Source organism: Leishmania major, chromosome 28 (assembly GCF_000002725.2).
Source record: "Leishmania major strain Friedlin complete genome, chromosome 28".
NCBI classification, from domain to species: Eukaryota; Euglenozoa; class Kinetoplastea; order Trypanosomatida; family Trypanosomatidae; genus Leishmania; species Leishmania major.
Genome location: NC_007269.2, coordinates 381757 through 401178, shown reverse-complemented (window position 1 = coordinate 401178; position 19422 = coordinate 381757). Strand labels below are relative to the sequence as shown.

General features: G+C 59.7%; 3 protein-coding genes across 3 annotated transcripts; all 3 read right to left on the bottom strand.

Annotated features, from left to right (window-relative positions):
* Nucleotides 1-2819: 2819 nt before the first annotated feature.
* LMJF_28_1080 (conserved hypothetical protein) lies at nucleotides 2820-4661 on the bottom strand (the record flags this gene model as incomplete). Its single annotated transcript, XM_001684337.1, has 1 exon — nucleotides 2820-4661. One exon carries the CDS (start codon nucleotides 4659-4661, stop codon nucleotides 2820-2822), a length of 1842 nt encoding a protein of 613 aa, XP_001684389.1.
* A 2369-nt stretch (nucleotides 4662-7030) lies between these two features.
* Nucleotides 7031-11011, bottom strand: LMJF_28_1070 (conserved hypothetical protein; the record flags this gene model as incomplete). Its single annotated transcript, XM_001684336.1, has 1 exon — nucleotides 7031-11011. One exon carries the CDS (start codon nucleotides 11009-11011, stop codon nucleotides 7031-7033), a length of 3981 nt encoding a protein of 1326 aa, XP_001684388.1.
* Nucleotides 11012-13952: 2941 nt separating this feature from the next.
* On the bottom strand, nucleotides 13953-15170 carry LMJF_28_1060 (conserved hypothetical protein; the record flags this gene model as incomplete). Its single annotated transcript, XM_001684335.1, has 1 exon — nucleotides 13953-15170. One exon carries the CDS (start codon nucleotides 15168-15170, stop codon nucleotides 13953-13955), a length of 1218 nt encoding a protein of 405 aa, XP_001684387.1.
* Between the last annotated feature and the right edge of the window lie 4252 nt (nucleotides 15171-19422).

Below are 19422 nucleotides of genomic sequence, written 5' to 3'. Positions count from 1 at the left end.
AGCTTCCTGTTGCACGCACCGCCTCTGGAGCAGCAGAAAAAAAAGGGGGGGGGAACGTGAAGAACAAAACCGTGGAGAAGGAACGGAGACCGAGATGCGTGCAGTTGCACAGAGTATAAGGAAGTCTGCGTTCCCAGGTACTCCCACGCGCGCAGAGCGCAAGAGAAAGTCACGCAACGAAAAAGATGGGACGCAGACGCTCACGAATAAAAGACGAGCCTCTTCCTCACCGGCCTGCGGCAAAGGGTGGTACACAAAAGGCAGCCAGACAGATGGCAGGCGAGCGAGCCAAAAACAACAAAAAAGCAAAGGGAAGGCAAGAAAGCACGAGCGGGGGGGGGACCACGCTGATGTGCGGGGGCGTGTGTGTGTGTGTGTGTGTGTGTGTGGTGTGTCTGCGGGGGCGTGTGTGCAGCGTACGGCAAAATGACAGATGGAGGGGGATCACAGCCTCAGGAAGAAAAGCGAAACAAAAAAGGGCTTGCTGTTGAAAGAGGTCGGAAAAGATGGTGGACAACACAGACAACCACTCACACATTCACACACACACACGCACACACACAGGCACAGAGACAGACATGCGTATGCGCACGGACAACAAAGCCATGCAACCAGAGCTGTGGAGAGAGGGAAGGCGAAAGCGGAGGGGCAACAGCAAGCCGGCAAAACGAGTGAGAGCGACAACGCCAAACGGAAAAAAGCCCAACAACAACAACAAAAAAAAAGGGAGAAACAAGAGGAAAAGAGGATGTGCGCGTACGGTGCTGTTTGATGGTGCGTGTGTAGGTGGGTGGGCCCGGAGAGATCGATGCGAGACAAGAGGCGGTGTCTGAGGCACCTGTACCCTCCAAAAAGGAAACGCGCGCGCACACACACACACACCGACGTCGGGTCAGAGGAAGAGCAGGGAAGGAGGGAGGGAACGGAGCGGAAAAAAAAACAACCACAGCAACAAAACAATTCTGACAAGGGTCCTTACAAACAAACGAAAGAGGAGATCGAAGGTGAAGAAAACGACTCGGCGCGAACAACCCGAAAAATTGTACGCTAGGGCAACACACACGCACACGCACGCGTGAGAGAAAGGAGGTCGGAGCCGTGGGGAGAAAGGGCACAGCAAAGAGAAAAAAGGACAACGATGATGGGGATGCGTCTGTGTGTAGTGAGCCAAGAGGGTGAGGTGTCGGGGAGGGGGACGTCGCTCAATGGGTTTGGGCGGGACGATGGGGGGGGGGGAAGGGGAGGAAAGAGGTGCAGAAGAGAGAAAGAGATGATGATAGGGGAGGGGGGAGGGGGCCAATTCCCGAAAACACCCATACGAAATGAGACGGCTCTCAGCGGCGACCTCGACGAGAGCGTGCACGTCAGTATCCGCAGCAAAAATTACACACACGGGCGCACGGCAGACAGCGGAGATGAATATCCCTTTTCTTTCGTTTTTCTTTTCGCCGGTGACTTCAAACCTGAGGCGGGCAATGCTCTTGTTCCGTGACCACCTCTTCTCTACGCGAAGGCTTAGTGCGTTCGGCAAAACGCATGTCAGCTGCGGTGAGGAGAGGAAAGTTGTTTGCTTGTCAGCTTCGCACAGCTGCGCAGCAACGAGCGGGCGCACTCAGCGGTGTCCGCTGGTGAAAAGAAAAGAGCAGGGGGACAAGGATAAGTTCTGCGAGTGTGTACGTGTGTAGAGGGGCGTATCTATACCTGTCGATGAGCAAGTATGCTTGTGCTGGAAAGGACGTCGCGGGGGTAGATGAAACGGGTTCATACACCGAAACGTTGGGGCAACAGAAGGTGACTCGGAGATGATATGACGACACACCAACAGCGAAAAAAAAATACAAAGAGGGATGGGAAGAGAGAATGTGAAAGAAGTAAGCAACAACACGAAACGAAAGGGAGAGAGGCGTCCATCGCGTGTATGCGTGACAGTGATACACCGGGGGAGAGGTGAGGGGAAGAGAGGTGAGCAGGGCGCGCGCGTGATGGGTGTAATGCCTTCATGTACAATCGCCGTAGGCCTGGCACTGCTGCACAGGTGTGTAGGGAGGAGTGGTGTCGGGAAGGGAGGCGGAGCAGGAAGTCGAAGACGGTGTTGCCTGTGGCAGGGAGGGAGCACCGCCACATTCTCGCTCCCCGATTCCACCGCCTCGCCACACCATTTCTGTTACGATTGCCCGCCGTGTAAGGCGACAGGTGCGCACGTCTGTCGCTGTTGTCATTTCTTTTCCTTTTTTCCTTTCGCTTGTGTGTAGTTAAGGGTGTGAACAGTAGTGGCACCGAGACGGCGTCTCGACGTCTCCACGAGGGAAGGATGTAAAAGCGCGTGTGTGGGCCGTCGACACGGTGGTGTTGGTGTGTGCGTGTGTGTGTGGGGGGGGGGAGGAGGGCGGATGACACTGTTCGATGCGGACGGTGAACAAGTCGTGACAGAGAGAGAAGAGGGAGAGACAGGGCGCTTCACAGACATCGAAGAGAGCGCGGCCTACAAGAACAACACTCTATGCTGCACCGTCACGGACCAGGGAGATTGGGGAAGAGGGGGGGGGTTGGAGGAGTGAGGGAGGCGAGGAAAGGGTTAAGGCGAGACGGACAGACTCCACAGCCAAAGGTGAGCACACACACACACACACACACGCACGCACACACACACACACACGTCTGCGTAAAGACGTATCCGCCCCATTCACTCCTCCTTTCCTTCCTTATCGTTTCGCCACTTTGAAAACGCAGCCGGAAAGCGTCACAGTGACCGCCCCCTCCACCGCCCCCTCCACCAGCCTTCCTCGCACCATTCAATACCGATGGCACCAACGCGGTGCTCAAATCACGACAACTTGGAGTGCCGGCTGCCGCGTCCTTGTGGACCCTTTGCCGTGGGTAGAACCCGGAGTCTTGGAGCGTACACGGCCTCCCCTCGACGCGGCCACGGGCACCTCGACGTCTTGCGTGTCAGCCACTTCTTTTGGCTGCCCCGACTGCAGCTGTTCGTTGGCCGTCGCCGCCCCCGTCTCCGCCACAGATGGGGTTGCCTTAGGGTGAGCGGCCGTCGCCGCCACTTTCGCCTTGGCCTCAGTGCTGCGTGCGCCGTACGCAGCTTCTCGAAGGTTCATGAGCAACTCCTCTGCAGTGATCGCGGTGTCGTCCACCTTCAACGACGGTGGCCGCTCCTCCACAAAGTACTGAAGTCCAGCTCTTACCTGCGACCTCGATGCCGTCGAACCCTTGGTCGGTGTGCCCCATCGCGTGGTTACGCACTCGCTGCGCCGTGTCGCCGCCGACGGCGCCGTACTCGCTGGCAGCGACTCTGATGAGGACGATTTTCCGGAGCCCGATGCGGTTGCCTCGGACGTGGTCGGCTGAAGCGGGAACGCCGCATAAATTCGGTCATGCTCCTCGTACTGTTGTCGCTCTTCCATGGATAGGGCATCCCATTTCTGGCGCATGGCAATCTTGAAGAGCCGATTGCCGATGCCGCTGCTGTAGGTGCGCACCATGCCGTATCGCTCGCACATCACCCAGTAGAAGCGTTGAAACGCCGCCGTGGCGGCGTTGCCTGGGGTGAGCGGAAAGTAGAAGGGGAACTCCAGCGCCGCCTTTTGCAGATCGCCCAGGCTGGCGTAGCGCTGCGACGCATCGGTCAAGCTAAAGCCGTAGTCACGGCAACAGTAACGAATGAAGAGCTTGCGTCCACACGCCGTCTCCGTCTCACGCTTTCGACCAAAGCACGAGTATCGCGCCTTCTCCTCCTTCGACAGCTGAGACCACTGCCTATGCACGTCGTGGTGCAGCGGAAAAAAGGCTCCCTTCATTTTCACCACGTGCTCCAGTCGCTTCGACTCCTTAAAGGCCCAGAACGAGTTGTGGATCGCCTTGGCCTCCGGCAGGCTGTGCATCACTGCGAGTATCTTAGCCGTGAAGGCGTGCTTTCTCTCCATCTCCGCGATGTGGGTCTTAATGTTCCCCTCCACCCACTTCACGAGGTCAGCTTGCTCTTGCAGCGAGAGGCGCGAGACAGCCTCCTGCGCATGTGTGCGCCCCCACACGCGCACCTCGTACAATGCCTCGGACAAGGCAAGACGCACCTTCTGCTGACCGCGCGGTCGTCCCACAAATTCCTCGGCGACGACAGGGCCGAATTGGCGCGACCAGTCCTCCAGCGGCGGCACCAGGGCGCGGTCGAGGTAGTTTCGGATGACGTACGCAAACAGCGTGGTCGCTCCAGCGGCGAGCAGATGCTGCGAGTTCGTGAACGACATCCGTCCATACGTCGTCAAAATCGAATCGACCCACTTGGAGTACATCATCCCCGTTGTAATGTCCCCCGTCACCGGATCGGTGAAGTGCTCCCAGTCCTCTGCGGTGGGGGGCTCGAGCCCAAGCTCCGTCAGCTTCTCTAGGATGAGCTCTCGATGCTCTCTTTTGCAGAGTTGCTCCAGGAGCATGCTAAAGACGCGAGTCGACGTGCGGATCCCGTATTCGCGGTTGCCGCGGAAGAGGGCTACGCGGGTGGAGTTCGTCATGATTGGAAAGAACACCTGCTTCTTAATGCTGGGAGGGTAAAACCGGATCTTCTCCTCCACGTCGCGCATCAGCTGCTGCTTGTACTCGCGGCGCCGTCGCAGACTAACATCATCTCGATCGCGTATCGCTACCCGCGACATCTTCTTCTCGGCTGGGATCAGACGATCCGCTGTGAGGTAGTTGAACTGCTTTTTCTGTCTAGTTCGAACACTTCTACGCGACGCGGTGGGGTACGTGGAGGACCACCGATGCGCCATGGACAACGTGCCACAAAGCAAGGAAGAGGGGTCTGTGTGAGTGGCGCGGACGTTACGAGCCGCGGCTACGGCGCGGATAGCTGTTACCGCCGTGGAGCTAGATGACGACGCCCGCAGCCGCGGCGACGTGGCAGAGGGCGATGGAATGGAGAGGAAAGCTGCGCCAACGCCTCCGTGCACCGGCATGCGCCGTATCACATTGCCAAACATCTCAGCCGCTCGTCTTCGCTGCTTCGCGACAGAAGAACACAAAACAAAGAGCGAATACACCAATGGAGCCGAGGCAGTCACCGAGGACAACTGCGGCTGTCAATGCCGATGTGATTGTCCGCGCTACCCACACAAAGCAGGCACACACACGCGCACACACAGAAACGGAGGGAAGACGCAAATCAGCAAACGATGCGCCCTCCCGCAACAGCAGAAGGAAAACGAGGAGGACGAGACGGTGTGCAGTGCTTCCTAGTGACACCTGTTCCTGCCCTTCGCTCTTAGTGCACGCACAGACACAGCCCGAGACACACGCAGAGCAGTCCGATGCACGAGTTATACGAGAGCTCGAGAGAGCTGAGGCGAACGTGGAAAACAAAAGGCCCTCGACTTGCACCGACCAACACGCAGGCGAGCCTGCGCGCAACGCGCTTTTGAGGGTTTCTTCGTGTCGCCAGACTTGACGGCGCAGGTAGAGGCGCGGGAACGACAAAAAGAGGGGCAGCGACGGCCTGAGACGGGCGAGCACGGACGGAGACGACACACAACTACCAGAAAAAGGCGGCGCACCAACAGAGCAGACGGGAGCAGCAGCAGCAGTAGCAGCAAATACCATACAAAACGGAGCGTGAACCAGCAAAAAAAAATGACCGGCCTCTCCAATGACTCGACAATCGCAGCCGTTGCTGTGGGGCGGTGGTGGCTTGCCGCAAGCGAGGTAACCCGCGTCGATCTTGGCCTCGTTTCTCTCTCTCTCGTGCTGCCCTGCGTGCTGTCCTTCACACCTCCCTCGCTGGTGAAGAGAGGGTGCAGGTTAACTCTCTCGCTGCTCTGCCTTGCTCCCGCCACGGCGAGAAGTATTGCCTTTTCTGCTCTTCCTGTCGGATCCGCCTATGCGCAGCTGCACCCGCATAGGCTGCGATGACGCTGCCGTTCCTTTTTTGTTCGTCTTGTTGTTTTCACCCTCTCTTCTCCTCCTCACGCTGTTGTGTGGGCTGGGAGCCTGCTTCCGTGAATATGTCGTTGTGTGCAATCTTTGGGAAGCGTGTGTGCGTTGTAGCTGTGTGTCTGTGTCTCTGGCTGTGTGTGTGTGTGTGTGTGTGTGACGGTGCGATCGTTGATTTATGTTAGGATTAGCGAGTTCCTTTCAAGTCGGTGTGCGAATCTCGTCGCACCCGCACCCCACCACCCGAAACAACAACAAAAAAACAGAAAAGGATGCAGGGAAATCGCTTGTGCCTGCGCGCTGTGGCGTGGCTGGCGAGCATGGAAAAAGGGAGATGAGAGTGGTGGGACGCAGAGCATCGAGCGCATCCCAAGTGAGAGAAGAGCGAGGGCAGAGAGACAGAGAGACAGAGAGTGGAGTGAAGCACAGCAGCAGACCGGCTACGAGGAGACACGGATAGGCTCTCATCGGTAGTACTCCCACTGCTCTGATACATTCCACCTCCCTGCGGCCACTGCAGCAGAGCTCTTGCACTCACGTGTGCTCCTCTTTCAGACAGTGCACATGCTGCTGCTGCTCTCTCTCTCTGACTTTCGCTTGTGGCCATCGATGCGCTTGTTCCTTTCCTTCACTCACACACGCGAATGCTTGTGTGGGCTTCGGATGTGTGTGCGCGCGTTGTTGAGTGGATGCATGGGCAGTGGGAAGGCGAGGAAACACGGCCATCAACAAACACAGGTACACGTGTGACTAGAAGAGTGACCTGGCACGCACGAAGCGCGCCAGTCGGTAGGTTTGACCTACAACACCGCGTTCGGAGACACGGATGCACATAGACTACGTTGCGCCTTCGCGAAACAAGGCCATGACGCGGGCCGCATCCTCATTGGTCACGCCGCACTCCCGTTGTGCCGCTCCACCTTTGCGGCCTCGACGGTCTATGCCCCGTTGCCTTGAGGGCTTGCTCAGGCGCCTTGTCTGCTCGGGAGCAGTAGCTTCTCGCTCCTCCGATGCACTCTCGATGGCGTCGAAACTTGCAGCACGCGGCTTCCGACCTTGCTTGCGCCTAAGAGGCACGCCGCTTGCCGTCAGCAGTTCACTGACCCGGTGGCGCTTGTCGCGCCCCACGGACGTCGTTGACGCTTGCTGCGAGCTTGCAGATCCCATAGCCCCCCTCCCCCCAGCCCCTTTGCTGCGGGGACGCGAGCGCATCCGCGATTGCAGCCTTGGGAGAGGGCGTGCGATGCTGCTTGCCTTCCGCCTTGGTAGGCACCCGTGCTTCCCCCGCTAACGACGATGCACCTACCGAGGACTCCACAGCGTCTCCCTCGATCATTACGGCTGTGATGTCCTGCACGGCGCGCCACACCGTGCGCCGCTGCTCGTCGGAGAAGGTCGCCAACGCCACACCAATGATGTCGCAGCGGCGCTCTCGGGAAGGGAGCGGTGCCGCGAGCGCGCCGGTTGCCCGGAGAGAGCGGAGGCACTCGTACACACTGCCCTCGAGTGCGCTGTGTACCTGCCGAATCCGCGCGTCGTCGTCGGCGGCTGCACCGCCGTGGATCCTGACCTTGCTGGCACATGCTGCTCGTTGCTTCACGTTGAGACCCGGCTGCGTACGTTCGCCATTATCCAGTGGTTCTCTTTCAGATGCGGGGTGCGATCCGGCATCGGGAGAAGACTCGCCTCGCTTGCTTTGCGGATCCCTCTCCGTGTCTGCTATTTCAAGCGCGGCGGTCGTGACTGCCGCCGTGACCGTGGGGCTTCCACGCGCAGGCAGGAGTAGGGCCGCTTCGTCTCGCTCGGCGCGGTTGCGAGGGAAGCAGAATGCGATGGAAAGCTGCTGGACGGCTGAGAGGGTCGCAAAGTTTGCCTTCTCGCTGTCCGAGGTCTGTGCGCCTTCGGCAGACGTTGAAGACGCCGCTCCCGTTTTGAGTTGCCCAACGCCATGCCCGTGGTAGGTCCCGGTGAGGGCAGCATACAGGTCGGTGGGCGATGCATAGGGCACGCTGACGCTAGAGTGGATGTGGGGCTTGTCGACCACTCCCGCGGTCTCCGTCACCAGGGGACTCGGCCGCGGTGACGCCGCGGAGTCGCAGCGCCTCGGGGGCACGTGCGTGCAACCAAAACATGCGTAGCTCACCTGGCTTTGCAGCGAGAGATCCTCAAAGGCCGGGTGCGCCGCCTGTGCAGCCTCGCGGCCATGCGCGGCCCGCCGCGGCGTCGGCGCGGACGGTGACCCGTCACCGCGGGGTAATGCGAAGAGTGCCACGAGCTGATGGTGCAAGTTCCAGAGTGTCTCGTACGTGCGCTTTGGATGGGTGACGGCGCGCACCTCGTCGCGCGCGAAGAAAAGCAGCCAGAAGGCCTTCTGCACGGCGATATCGACCACGGCGTCGTGCACGAGCGAGCTGGCATGGCGGCGCACGTAGACGAGGTTGCCTGTGAGGTCGCCTGTTGATGCTCGAACGAAACGCTGCCAGAGCGCGGCCAGTTGCACGTCCTCGTTATTCCGCAGTTGCCATTGAAACGGCATCGTGGAGGTGGATGCGGTCGTACCGATGCGTCCGCGGGCACGTTGTTGTCGGGAGGCGCTTCCGCTTCTCTCGTCGGACGCGGCTGCCACGCTCGATAGGAAGGTCGAGCGGCCGCCGGGCAGTCCGGCGACGGTCGCTCCCTCGGCGTTCATCAGTTCGAGCACCACCCGGTCTACGTCGTACGCACGTACGTGCGCTGCCTCCTGATTGCGCATCACCTCGAGCGGCGATGCCTCTGCCGGCACGTAGCTGCCACCCCCGTCCGCTGCGTCGGCCTCCGTCTCTTCCTTCCTCAGCGCCTCGCGCTGCTGCGCAGCCACTTCGGCTTCCGCGAGCATGCTCTCCATCTCAAACGGCATGTTGTTCTGTCCGAACACGGCGTAAACACCGCCCGACTCGCGAACTCGCAGGGAGAGCCGCGCGCTTTCAGCCCCGAAGAGGAACGTGTTCTGCTCCTCCTCACTCATTGTACCCCACGACGTGGTGATGGCGTCGGCAGCTGCAGCGTCCACCGAGGGCGTGCAAAGTGTAGGCCGCCGCCCCACGTGGGTCTCGTCGACCCAGCTGTCACCATCCGTTGTGCGAACGTCTGCGCTGTGCCGTGCAGCGGTGGCACGCGGGAGCAGCTCGGGAGATGGCACGTCGCTCCAGGAGGCGGCCCCATCGCAGTACTGCAACGGCGCAAGATCTGAAATGTTGATCGTGGGCCGTCCTTCGCCGAAGCTGAATGGCCGCGTGTGCGGCCCGCAGACCCCAGTTGTGCGATGGCGCTGTGTGAGAACAAAAGCGTTCCACGCCGCCACCGGCCCCTCAAAGGCGGAAAACGCCCCATCCACGCAGCCGTCGATGGTGCCGCTGGTGTCGCCGAACTTGGCGAGCGCTTCGCACAGGGCGGCGCTGAAGAAGTGCACCTGCTGGGGATCGGTGCCGAAGATGCGCGTCATGGCTGCCTGCACATCCTCCGCGGTTGTGTGTCGCATCAGACAATCCACAGCAGCTGCGCCGCTGGCAGGCATGACAACTGACTCCGTTGTACTCTCAGCGTCTTCGTCGGAGGGCGTCAGAGGGGTGTCGTCATCGGCGGCTGCGGCGCCTACTACCGCTGCGCAGCTTGTCTGAAGTGCCGCCGCCTTCTTCACCGCAAGCAATACAACCTCCTGGACCTGGTCCCACCAGTGGTGTTGCGCGTGCAGCAGACGGAACACGAGTGTGCGCAGTACCTTGCTGCGTCCGACCACCTCTCGGTGCGTGAACGGCAACGACACCTCCGATCCTGAGAAGTCCGCTGCGCTCTCTGTGCGGGGCGGCGCAGCGTTGGTGTTCTCGGCCCGCTGCAAGTCCAAGATCCACCCACTCGCGAAAAGGAGCTCCCGCTTGCTGATGCGGTCCAGCAGCGGCATGCATCGCCCCACCCGATCTGCGGGGTCGATGTGCGTGACAACGGCTGTGTGGTGGTCTTCGACGCGAAACAGAACATCGAGTAGTGCAAACTGATCCGCCGGGGCATCTAGACGGTCCAGATCGAAGGCACACCGCATGGAGACGGTAGGGGGAGGAATGGACTCCTCGACAGCAACGCTTTCGGCACCCTTGGCCTCGGCTGCGTCAGATACCTCTGTGGCTGCCGCGTTGCCGACCAGCTGACCAGCCTCCTCACGGCCCTGTGGGGTGCTCTCCGTGTCGGCTTTGCTTATGCCTGATGCTGGTGTCCCTTCAATCGCCCCATCTGGTGCGGCATCATCTGCGCTGCGCACAAGTGCACCAGCAGCGCCACCATTGCGGTACCGTCGCGCGGAGTCAAGAGTGTCGAGTGACGCAGACGGAGCCGGTGGCAGGGGAGGCGCTCCAGGAGACGCGCTACCATCCCTATCTGCCTCAGGCACGCTCGCATCACTGGACACCAGAGCATCTGCCTTCCCGCTCAGCGGCTCCATCATCACATCACCGTAGAGCGCGCGCTCAAAGGCGGCCTCCGCAGACGCAAAGGTTACCGGTGGTGTTCTCGCTGACGTTACCGGCCCCGGCCGACTCTTGTCCTCGTTGCGCCTGGCAGCCTGCTCAGGCGGAGGGGCACCTTTCAAGAGCTCCGCACCGCCTCCCCGCAGTAAGTGGCCCGGTATCCGTGGAGATAGATTCGGAGGTACAGGGGCGGCGGCGCCGGTTGCAACGGCGGCATAGCCTTCGCGGCATTCTCTGCTCGTTCCCGTTGCCTCACCAGTCGGTCGTGCGGTTGGCGTGTTCGAGGTGGAGCCAGAGCTCGGCGTGCTGTGGCTGCCCGTGGGGCCTCCGTCTCCATTGCCCGTAGGGACGATGTCGCCGTAGAGCGCCTGTTCAAACGCTAGCTCGGCGGTGAGATGCGCTCGCCTTTCCTCATCAGACCCTGAGACGGACGGCAACAGGGGCGGATCCCTGATGTCGCTGCTTCGGCCAGGATTCACAGGCGGGGGCTGCGCCACAGGGGTCGGCGTTGCACCAGTCTTCAGCGAGAGAGTTTTGGAGATTGTGACACTTGCGCTAACACGATCCCCAGGCGCCTCCATGGCCACTGCACCGAAAGCTGGCGTGAGGTCCTCAATACGGGGCGCGGCACGGACAACGAGATTTTTGTCCGCCACCTCGCTGAATGATGCAGCATCGACGGTGTCAGCTGGACCAACCAAAGACGGATGCGCAAAGTCCTTGTACAGCGCCTCTTCGAACGCCTCTTCCCAAGGGCTGCACTTTCCTGCGGAAGCCTTCGCGTCACTTGGCGTCGCCCGCGAAGCGACGCGACGGTGTTGCAGGAAAACAGACCCGCACACGCCCCTTGGAAGCGTGAAAACCCTCGAAGAATACGACGATGACCGATTGCGGATTGGCCGCCGCGTCGAAAAGAGGGCGGAGAGCAGGTTGCGCATCCCCGCAGGTGTACTGTGACCGCCTCCTTCGCCGCTGCCGTGTGGCGGTACGACGACGGTTGCGGCATATGTCAGCTTCCTCATTCCATTGGATGTGCCGCCGTCTTTCTCTTGTAGGAGAGTGTGTACGACGTGGAGGAGGGTGGTGGCCCCTATACGTGTGTGTGTGTGTGTGGGCGGGTGGGTGGGTGGGTGGGTGGGTGGGTGGTGGTGGTGGGGGGCTCTATGCACTGTGCTGTATGTGTGTGAAAACAACGAAACGGGGGAAGGGCAACGGCGTGTAAGCAAGACAGTTGTGCCTCTGCGTTCCTTACAAAAAAAAAGCAAGCAGCAGCAAGGGTGGCTTTGTGTATGTGTATGTAGGATTGATAAAGGCGATTCACCTCTTCTTCGCCTGCTCCCCACCAACCTCGTCTTGAGAGTGGGTGTGGCGCTCTTCGCAGCAGTAACGCACGTCTTCTCCTGATGTTCTGCTTGCACCCAGACCTCACGCGCTGCGGGCAGCACGCACGCAGATTACGAAAGCGACGTATACGTGCCAGAAAGGAAGCGATCGAGGATGCTCGAATACCAAAACAAAAGAATTATCGCTTGGCGTGCTACGCGGAGAGTATAACCACGTGCAAGACATCAAGCAAGCACGCATCCATGACAGACAGACAGACAGCGCGCATCACGGTGATACAAGCGAAGAAAGGAGAGCAGCAACGGCGGAAAAGGAAAGGCGTGAAATCACATCAGGTGCGTGCGCATTCGCAACCCCCTCCCTCCCTCCCTCCCTCCCCCCCCCCCACACACACGCCAGCAGCGAGGGGAGGCGAAGGAAAGGACGCGGTAGTGTATAGCATAACGCCGATAAAATTAGGTATGCACGCGCTCGTGCGCGGGTACCTGCGCAGGGAGTGACGGCGACGCTGTCCTTCTCGCCCTCCTGCGGCGACGCATGATCGCTGCATCTTCAACAGAAAGCCACTAACGGGATATCGTCTGTTCGTTTTTTGTCGTTTTTTTTCGGCCCACTTGTTGATGCGTCTCGTTTCAATCCTTCGAAGGCCTGTGCTAGCGTACCTCTGCTTGTTGTCGTGTGGTTGCTGTTTAGTCGCGGTGCCGTGTGTGCTAACCTTCAGCGCGTGCAAGCGTATATGTAGGTGTATGTATGTATGGTGGGGTTGTGGAGCGCGCACTGAAGGGACGCAATAAACACGTGCGATGAGACTCTACGACAACGCATAAACTAACGAAAACCAACACAAAAACGAGGAGAAGGCAATCAAGCGCACTGGAGCGAACACGCCGGCAGCAACCACAAAGTGGGAAGCAAATCGAAAATCGAGGTCGAGGCGGCACCAAGGATATATATATATATATATATATATACCACAAAAACAGGTGCACGGATCTCAGCACGCAAGCAACGGCGACTTGCAGAGAGGCAGATACAACGACCACCACCACTGTCAATATCACGTTACATCCTCTGAATGGATATAAGACAAACGCACAACATGGGAGGAGGGCGGGTGGGGAGAGAGAAGTGCCACACCACACATAAACAAAGACAGACACACGACGATGCAGGAGAGACGCGAAGCGGAGACAGCGAGACAGCACAGGGCTCGCGACGCCAGCAACAGTGGTAGTGACACCTCCATCGCCTGTATCGACGCCATTTTTCTTGCTTGCTTTGAGGAGTCAGACACACATGAAGGGTATACAAACAACGAGGACAGAAAACACTTCATGGCGAGAGAGAGACACAGACACACACATACACACACACACACACACACACACACACATATATATATATATAGATAGATGACAAAAGAATAGAAAAGAGAAGAGAGAAGGGAGGGGAGGAGGGGGGGGAGAAGTGACGGTCGTGGGAAGGGTGGTGGGGACAGTGAGAAAAAGAGAGATACAGGTGGTGCACTGAAGGCCAGTACACACACAAGCTCACACACACACACAAAACGAAGATGTATATCAATGAACACACACACACACACACACACAAACACGCACACACATACATACACACAATACAGTGCCTGTGTATTCATTGGTATCATGGAGACATAGGTACAGATGCGCGTATATATATATATATATTTGTCGTATTCTATCGGGAGGAAGCCTCTAAGGAAGAAGGGGTGCGGGCCAAGAAGGTATTCATCGTGCGTCTCCCTCTCTCTCTCTCTCTGTGTGTGTGTGTGTGGCGAAGTTTGGAGGAAGAAGCGAGAGAGGATGCACAGGCCAACATGCACGACGCGGTGCTGGCACTGGTAAATGCCCGTCTCTGTACATACATGAGGGAGGGAAATTGCAAGAAGACCGCATGACGTTGGAGGCAACCAAACACCATACATGCGTACCCTGATGTAGGACGGAAAGGGTCACGGGTCCCGTCACGCAGGAATGAAAGCCGAGGAGGAAGGGTGTGGGTGCGCAAGGCGAAACGCGACGCCCACTCTTTACGTGCCTACAAACGAATCCTACTAGCTTGGAATCCTTCGCTTTCATGCCTCACCCGCCTCCCCCCTCCCTCCAGCACCATCCTCACGCTCGTCCATCTTCATTCATGCTAAGGTTGAAGTTGGGGCCGCACATCCGCTTCGTAGAACTGCTGCTTCTCTGCATCGAATTGGTACTGGTGCCGCTGCTCCGAAGGTGACTTCGCAGGAAGTCCGCCAGCGCCACCGCCAACCGTAGAATCGTACAGCCACTCTGGGTTGGGTGCCCCTTGAGCACGGCGCTGCGCGTCTGCGTTGAAGCTGCCTGCGCGTGCTTGATCGTGGTCGTCATATTCATTTTCGTCGTACATCCTGATCTCTTGCTGGCACGGCTGCTGGTTGTACGCCTCCGTCTCGAAGGCGTTCGTGGGGCGGTGATTCTCGTAGTCGTCATCGTCTATGTAATAGTGCGGGCTGCACTTGGCCTTCGGCGCCGGCTTCGGTGCTGGTGGTGCACGAGCATCTTCCCTTTGACCGAGGTCTTCCTGCTGCATGAAATTCGGAGTGGGTGATGGAAAGACATTGGACTGCGCTGGCTTGCGCGTGAGATGCGGCAGGCCGCGAGGGATGCTGCGCTGGCCCATCCCGGGGAAGCCGGCTACGCCGGACTCCTCCGGCACACTGGATCGGTTGCCGGTGGGCGTGGCCGCCTGCCCGCGCCGCCCGCGCGGTTTGGACGGTTGCTCGCGCGTCAGATTCCCCATCATGTCGCTGCAAGGCGGCAGAGATGTGGCGGGCTTCCCCGAAACAGCACCGGTGCGCGCGCCACGGTTTCCAGCCTCAGCTCGGAACTGCGTCTTCGGGGCATCGACGAAGCGCAAGAATGCGCTCTCGCTGCTCGTCTCGAACTTCCTTGCTTCCTCCGCCCGCCTGTCCTCGGCAGTGGGCACGGGTGCTGTGGTGTTCACGGGTTGGGTTGCGCGAGATCCGCTAGCCGCCACCTGGCGACCCTGGTAAGGCGGGCGAGATGCAGGGGCTGTGTCGTGCCACGAGAAGATGTTTAGGTGGTCCGCCGGTGCAGATCCGCGGCGGCGCGTCGTGTGGGCCGATTCCACGACAGCCGAGTTGTGCTCGTACATGCGGTCGAGAAACGACGGTCCAGTCGCCATCTGCCTTTGTGCCGCTGCGCAACGAGTCCCCTCCGCCGGCGCCGGCGGCACGCCCTCGCCGGCATCAACTGTAGCCTGCAGTTCGGCCATGTCGCGCGCTTGGTGACGGCGACCCGAGGGGCGTTTGTTGGCGTCGCGGGCCTCACTCTCTACCCCGAAGGTACCTCCAGCAAAGAACATTCTTGAGCCTTCACAAAGAAAAAGGTGAGAAAGGAAGTCGGTGCGTCTCTGTGTGTGTGTGTGTGTGTGCGTGCGTGTGTCTGCAGTTATGCCCGTATTTGGAGAAGCAGTATCAGATCAACCTTCACCCGGCCAGCGCAGTGAGACATAGAGAGAGAGTGGGATGGGATGCAAGACGGACGCAAGTCGAGGACGGGAAGACAAAAGGACGGGACAGCAGAGGCGGCAGGTGGAAACGACTGCACGCGTGAGAGACGCGTGACACTCGAAAAGGCCGCACCGTCAACATGGGCACAGCGACATATCACCGCACGTGTGCCCACCGCGACTCCCACACGGGTTCGCTACCATTGCAGTGGATCGGGCCACGGTATGGCTGAAACAGCAAGGTAGCCCCTTGTCATTTTGCACGAAAAACACACGCTGGCCCCTTCCCCTCTCTCCCCCATCCCTTCAAGGAGACCTTTTTGTTTCCCCTGGCCCCGTACACTTGTTCACATCGCTTCTCGCCTCGCCTCATAGTGCCGCAGACGCATGCGCGCACGCGCGCTGGAGCGGAGAGCATAGTAGTGCCGTAACGAGTGACGAGGAACGGGACTCATGAGCAACAACACAGCAGGCACGCTCAAGGAAAGAACGGTGGCGTGTTCCATGGCACACAGCTTCGCTTCGTCGGAAGGGAGAGGTACTCAGAATGAGGGAGAGAAAAAAAAAAAGAATGACCTCCACCACCCATCAAGCACGGAATGCGGCACATGAAAGCATATATGTATGTGCATTCCTGCGCCAAACCTCTCTCCCAATCCTGCCTGACGATGCGACTTGAGTGTCATGTACGCACCCCTTGCAATCCCCAAGGCTTCCTGCTCTGTGACCCGCCCTCAACAGCAACACAGCAAGCTGATCTGCACACACACACACACACACAGAGAGAGAGAGTGGTGCGAGCAAGCAGACGGCAAGTGCACGGCATGCCAGGAAACAAACAAAACAGGGACGTGCAACCAAGTGGGTGTGTGGAGAGGCCGTCTTCGGAGGTTAGCCGGCTACGTCAAGGAAGGTCTTGACACGCCGCCCTAGAAAGCGGGCAAGCGAGTCGGACAGGAACGGCAGCAAAGCAAAGCACTGCTGCGTCAGCGTGTGCTGGGGCCGTGCTAGTAGAGCAGCATGTGACCACACCGCAGAAGCTGTCCCTTCCAGCGTTGCTTCGTTCCTCTTTCGAGCGTGTGCACGTGCGTGCAGAGAGAGGAGGAGACGAGGAGACCCGAGTGAGGTGCTCATGCATACGGCACACACAAGGTAAACCGTCACGCACGATGGGTGGCGTGCGCCGTCGCACACGAGATGGAGAGCAAGAGGCCCGAGCGGAGAAAACGACAGGAGGCACGAAAAGGGAGGCGTGTAGCCAAGGAAAAGTGCTATGTATGCGGGCTCGCACGCAAGTCGTTCCGCCAACCTTCGTTCGTCTCCGCAGAGCACGAGATACGCGCGCGGAGGAAAGATTTCTTTCGTTTCATGTTTGCATTTCTTGCAGCCACTCGTTTTGGAGCCACACCAATGTTCCCTTCGCGAGGCCCTGTCTGTCGACCAAGCGGGAAGGACAGCGCTGCAAGGACGTTGCTCGGCGCTCCGAAGCCGATGATGGCACCGCGCCAGCGTCCCGTTCCCATCCGTGTCCCTTTCGCGCTGCATTTGCGGTGCGCGGCATCTCTCACCTCGGCAAAGCCGTTCGTGCTTGACAGGAAGGCACCGCCGCACCTCCCTCTCCCTTGCTCTGCCGCGGCCAGTGCTGTCGACCGCCTTTTCCTGTGTCTCGAAGCACAGGATTTTCCATGTGCTGAACAATGTGGATGCAAAACTCGCGCCCAGTTGCCGTGGTAGAAGTGTCGAGGCCCGTACGCTGCCTTGTGGCCATGGCGACAAAGGCGTGATCTGCCTCGCGGACGCCGCCTAGGGAGAGCCGAGGGGAAGCGCCGCCAGCCACTTCTGACTGTGCTCTCCTCTTCCCGACGATCAGCATTACAGCGTGACGCTCTCCCGGCCTTGCCAACTCGCATATCCGCAGCATGGCTTTGTTTTCCCACGGTCAGTGAGGGGGAGGAGAGAGCCCCTGCGAAAGCGTTGGTGGTGCTCACGGCACCGGTCCCGCGAAACCAAGCAGCACATGTTTACGCGCTTTATGGGCTCCAAAAGACGGAGTGAGCAGGCAGAGGAGGGGGTGCCTGTTGGAGGAGGGAGGGAGGGTGGGGGGGGGGGCAGTTTCACACCGGGAGCTTCACTCACGGTGCTAGCGCACACTTCTTCGGTGGACCACGACGTCGCATTTCTATTTTGTCGCAGGGCCCTCACTGGTTCACCGCCGACACAGCGCCCTCGCCCCGCTCCGACAGAGAGAGGCGCGCATGAGCCCTCTAAGCGAGCGCCGCTCCTCCTACGATCGTTCTGAAACTTCCCTCCGGCTCGCGCGTACTGAGGGAGGGCGGAAGCCTTTTGTTGCTATGGAAGCGCCACTTGCCGCATAAGCCTGAGGATGCGTGACAAGTGGTGAAAGGGGATGCAACGCTGGCGTCTCGATGCTCCCAACAAGCGCGGTGGTGCGCGCGTCTGCACCTCGTCCCTCGAGAGACGCGTCTGCAGAGCGCATCAGGTCGCAGTCGCCGAGGTCACAGAAGGCGGCGTCAATGTCCACAATGCGAGCCCACAGTATGGCGCAGGAGTTGCGCACCCCAGCGTGTGCAGCTCGCGGCGCACCTTGACACCAAGGTACCGAGAAGGGCGATCCCATCCAGGTCCGCAGTAGAGGAGTCAGGGTACGTCTCTGCGTCCCCGCGCAGAATTGAGGAGGGTGGTGTGCAGCATGAAGAGCGTAAAAGGGAGACAGGGTCGACACAAATCAGACGATGGCGTGCTCTTGGCTTTCGCTGCGCCACGGTGCAGTATTTTCAACATTCTTGGCCGTGCCCTCTGCACCGATCTATTCCTTCCCTTCAAGATGCGCTGCACTGCCCCCCAAAATGTAGGTGGCTCAGCAGCCAAAGCCCACGACGATTCGTCCTCCATGCGCGCGATCAGCTCGCGCTCTGGGGACGTAAGAAAGGGTTCGCCGCGCGGATCCGATCAGCGATGCGACGCACCGCTGACACAAACCCACCCTCCTGAACCTCTTCTGCGCAGAACAATGTTTCGGCAATCATGGGCGTCACCGTCAGAGACGGTGACGCTGACCCCAATTGACGAGGTTAGACCCTGGTCCACGGCAGCGCACCAGCGCGCACCGGTCGGTGGAGTACGCCACCTGAAGCACTGGCTGCGTGTGGACCTGAGCACGAGCTTGTTGCGCACCGTACCCGAAATCGGGATTGCAGCGTGACAAGGCTCAAAGTCAACTCGAAGCGCCCACTTCCTGTTGTGTGGCTCTTGTCGCCGCGCCAAGCAAGACGGACATGACACCCACGACATCTCTTGCTCTTCGCCAGAACGCATTGAGGTGTGGGTCCGTGGCCGGGCAGCGGCGTCCTTTCATCTCTGGAGCGACCCAAAAACTTTACGCTGTGCACCTTCTCCACCCGGGAGAGCCCTTCTCCATCGCGCCGTCAGTATTAAGGAGGCGCTGCCCGACCCTTCGCCACTGCAAACGCCGGCGCGGCGTCGGCCATCAGCAGGCGGTGCTTTTGCCCTATCCTCGACGCCCGGAGACGGTCAAAGTGCCTCTGCGCTGGATGCGGGAAGTCCCGCGCCTCGGGCAAACTCGCTCGCATCACCTCAGCAGCATCCCAGTCCAGTGAGGCAGCTGTCTAGACGCCAAGGGGGGGGGGGGAATTCAGAAAGCAGGGGCAGAGCCGGCACATCACGTGCACCCCCGCAGGCGCTGGATCGCGCAGAGCACCTCAGCCGGCTCCACGCCGATAATCTTCAACGACGAGGCCTTCACGCCGAATTCGCCTCGGCGCAGAGAGCGGTGCTGGCGCTGACCAGTGCGGCCTGCTTGTGTCTCGGGAGAGTCGCGAGTTCCTGTGCCGGGACGCCACGGGTCGCCATACACCGCAGATCAGCCCATCCGAACCGACGGCAGCTCCGCGGTCGCGTTCTGCTGCCGCAACGACGTATGCAGCAGATCGCAGACTTCCTCGAGGCGTGCCGACCCGGGCACCTGCGGAAAAGACGCTCGACGCGACGTCAGAGATTTCGCTCAAACGCCTTGTCTCGCGATGAAGAGGACAGCCTTGATTGTCCGCCGTAATCAGCGTATTAA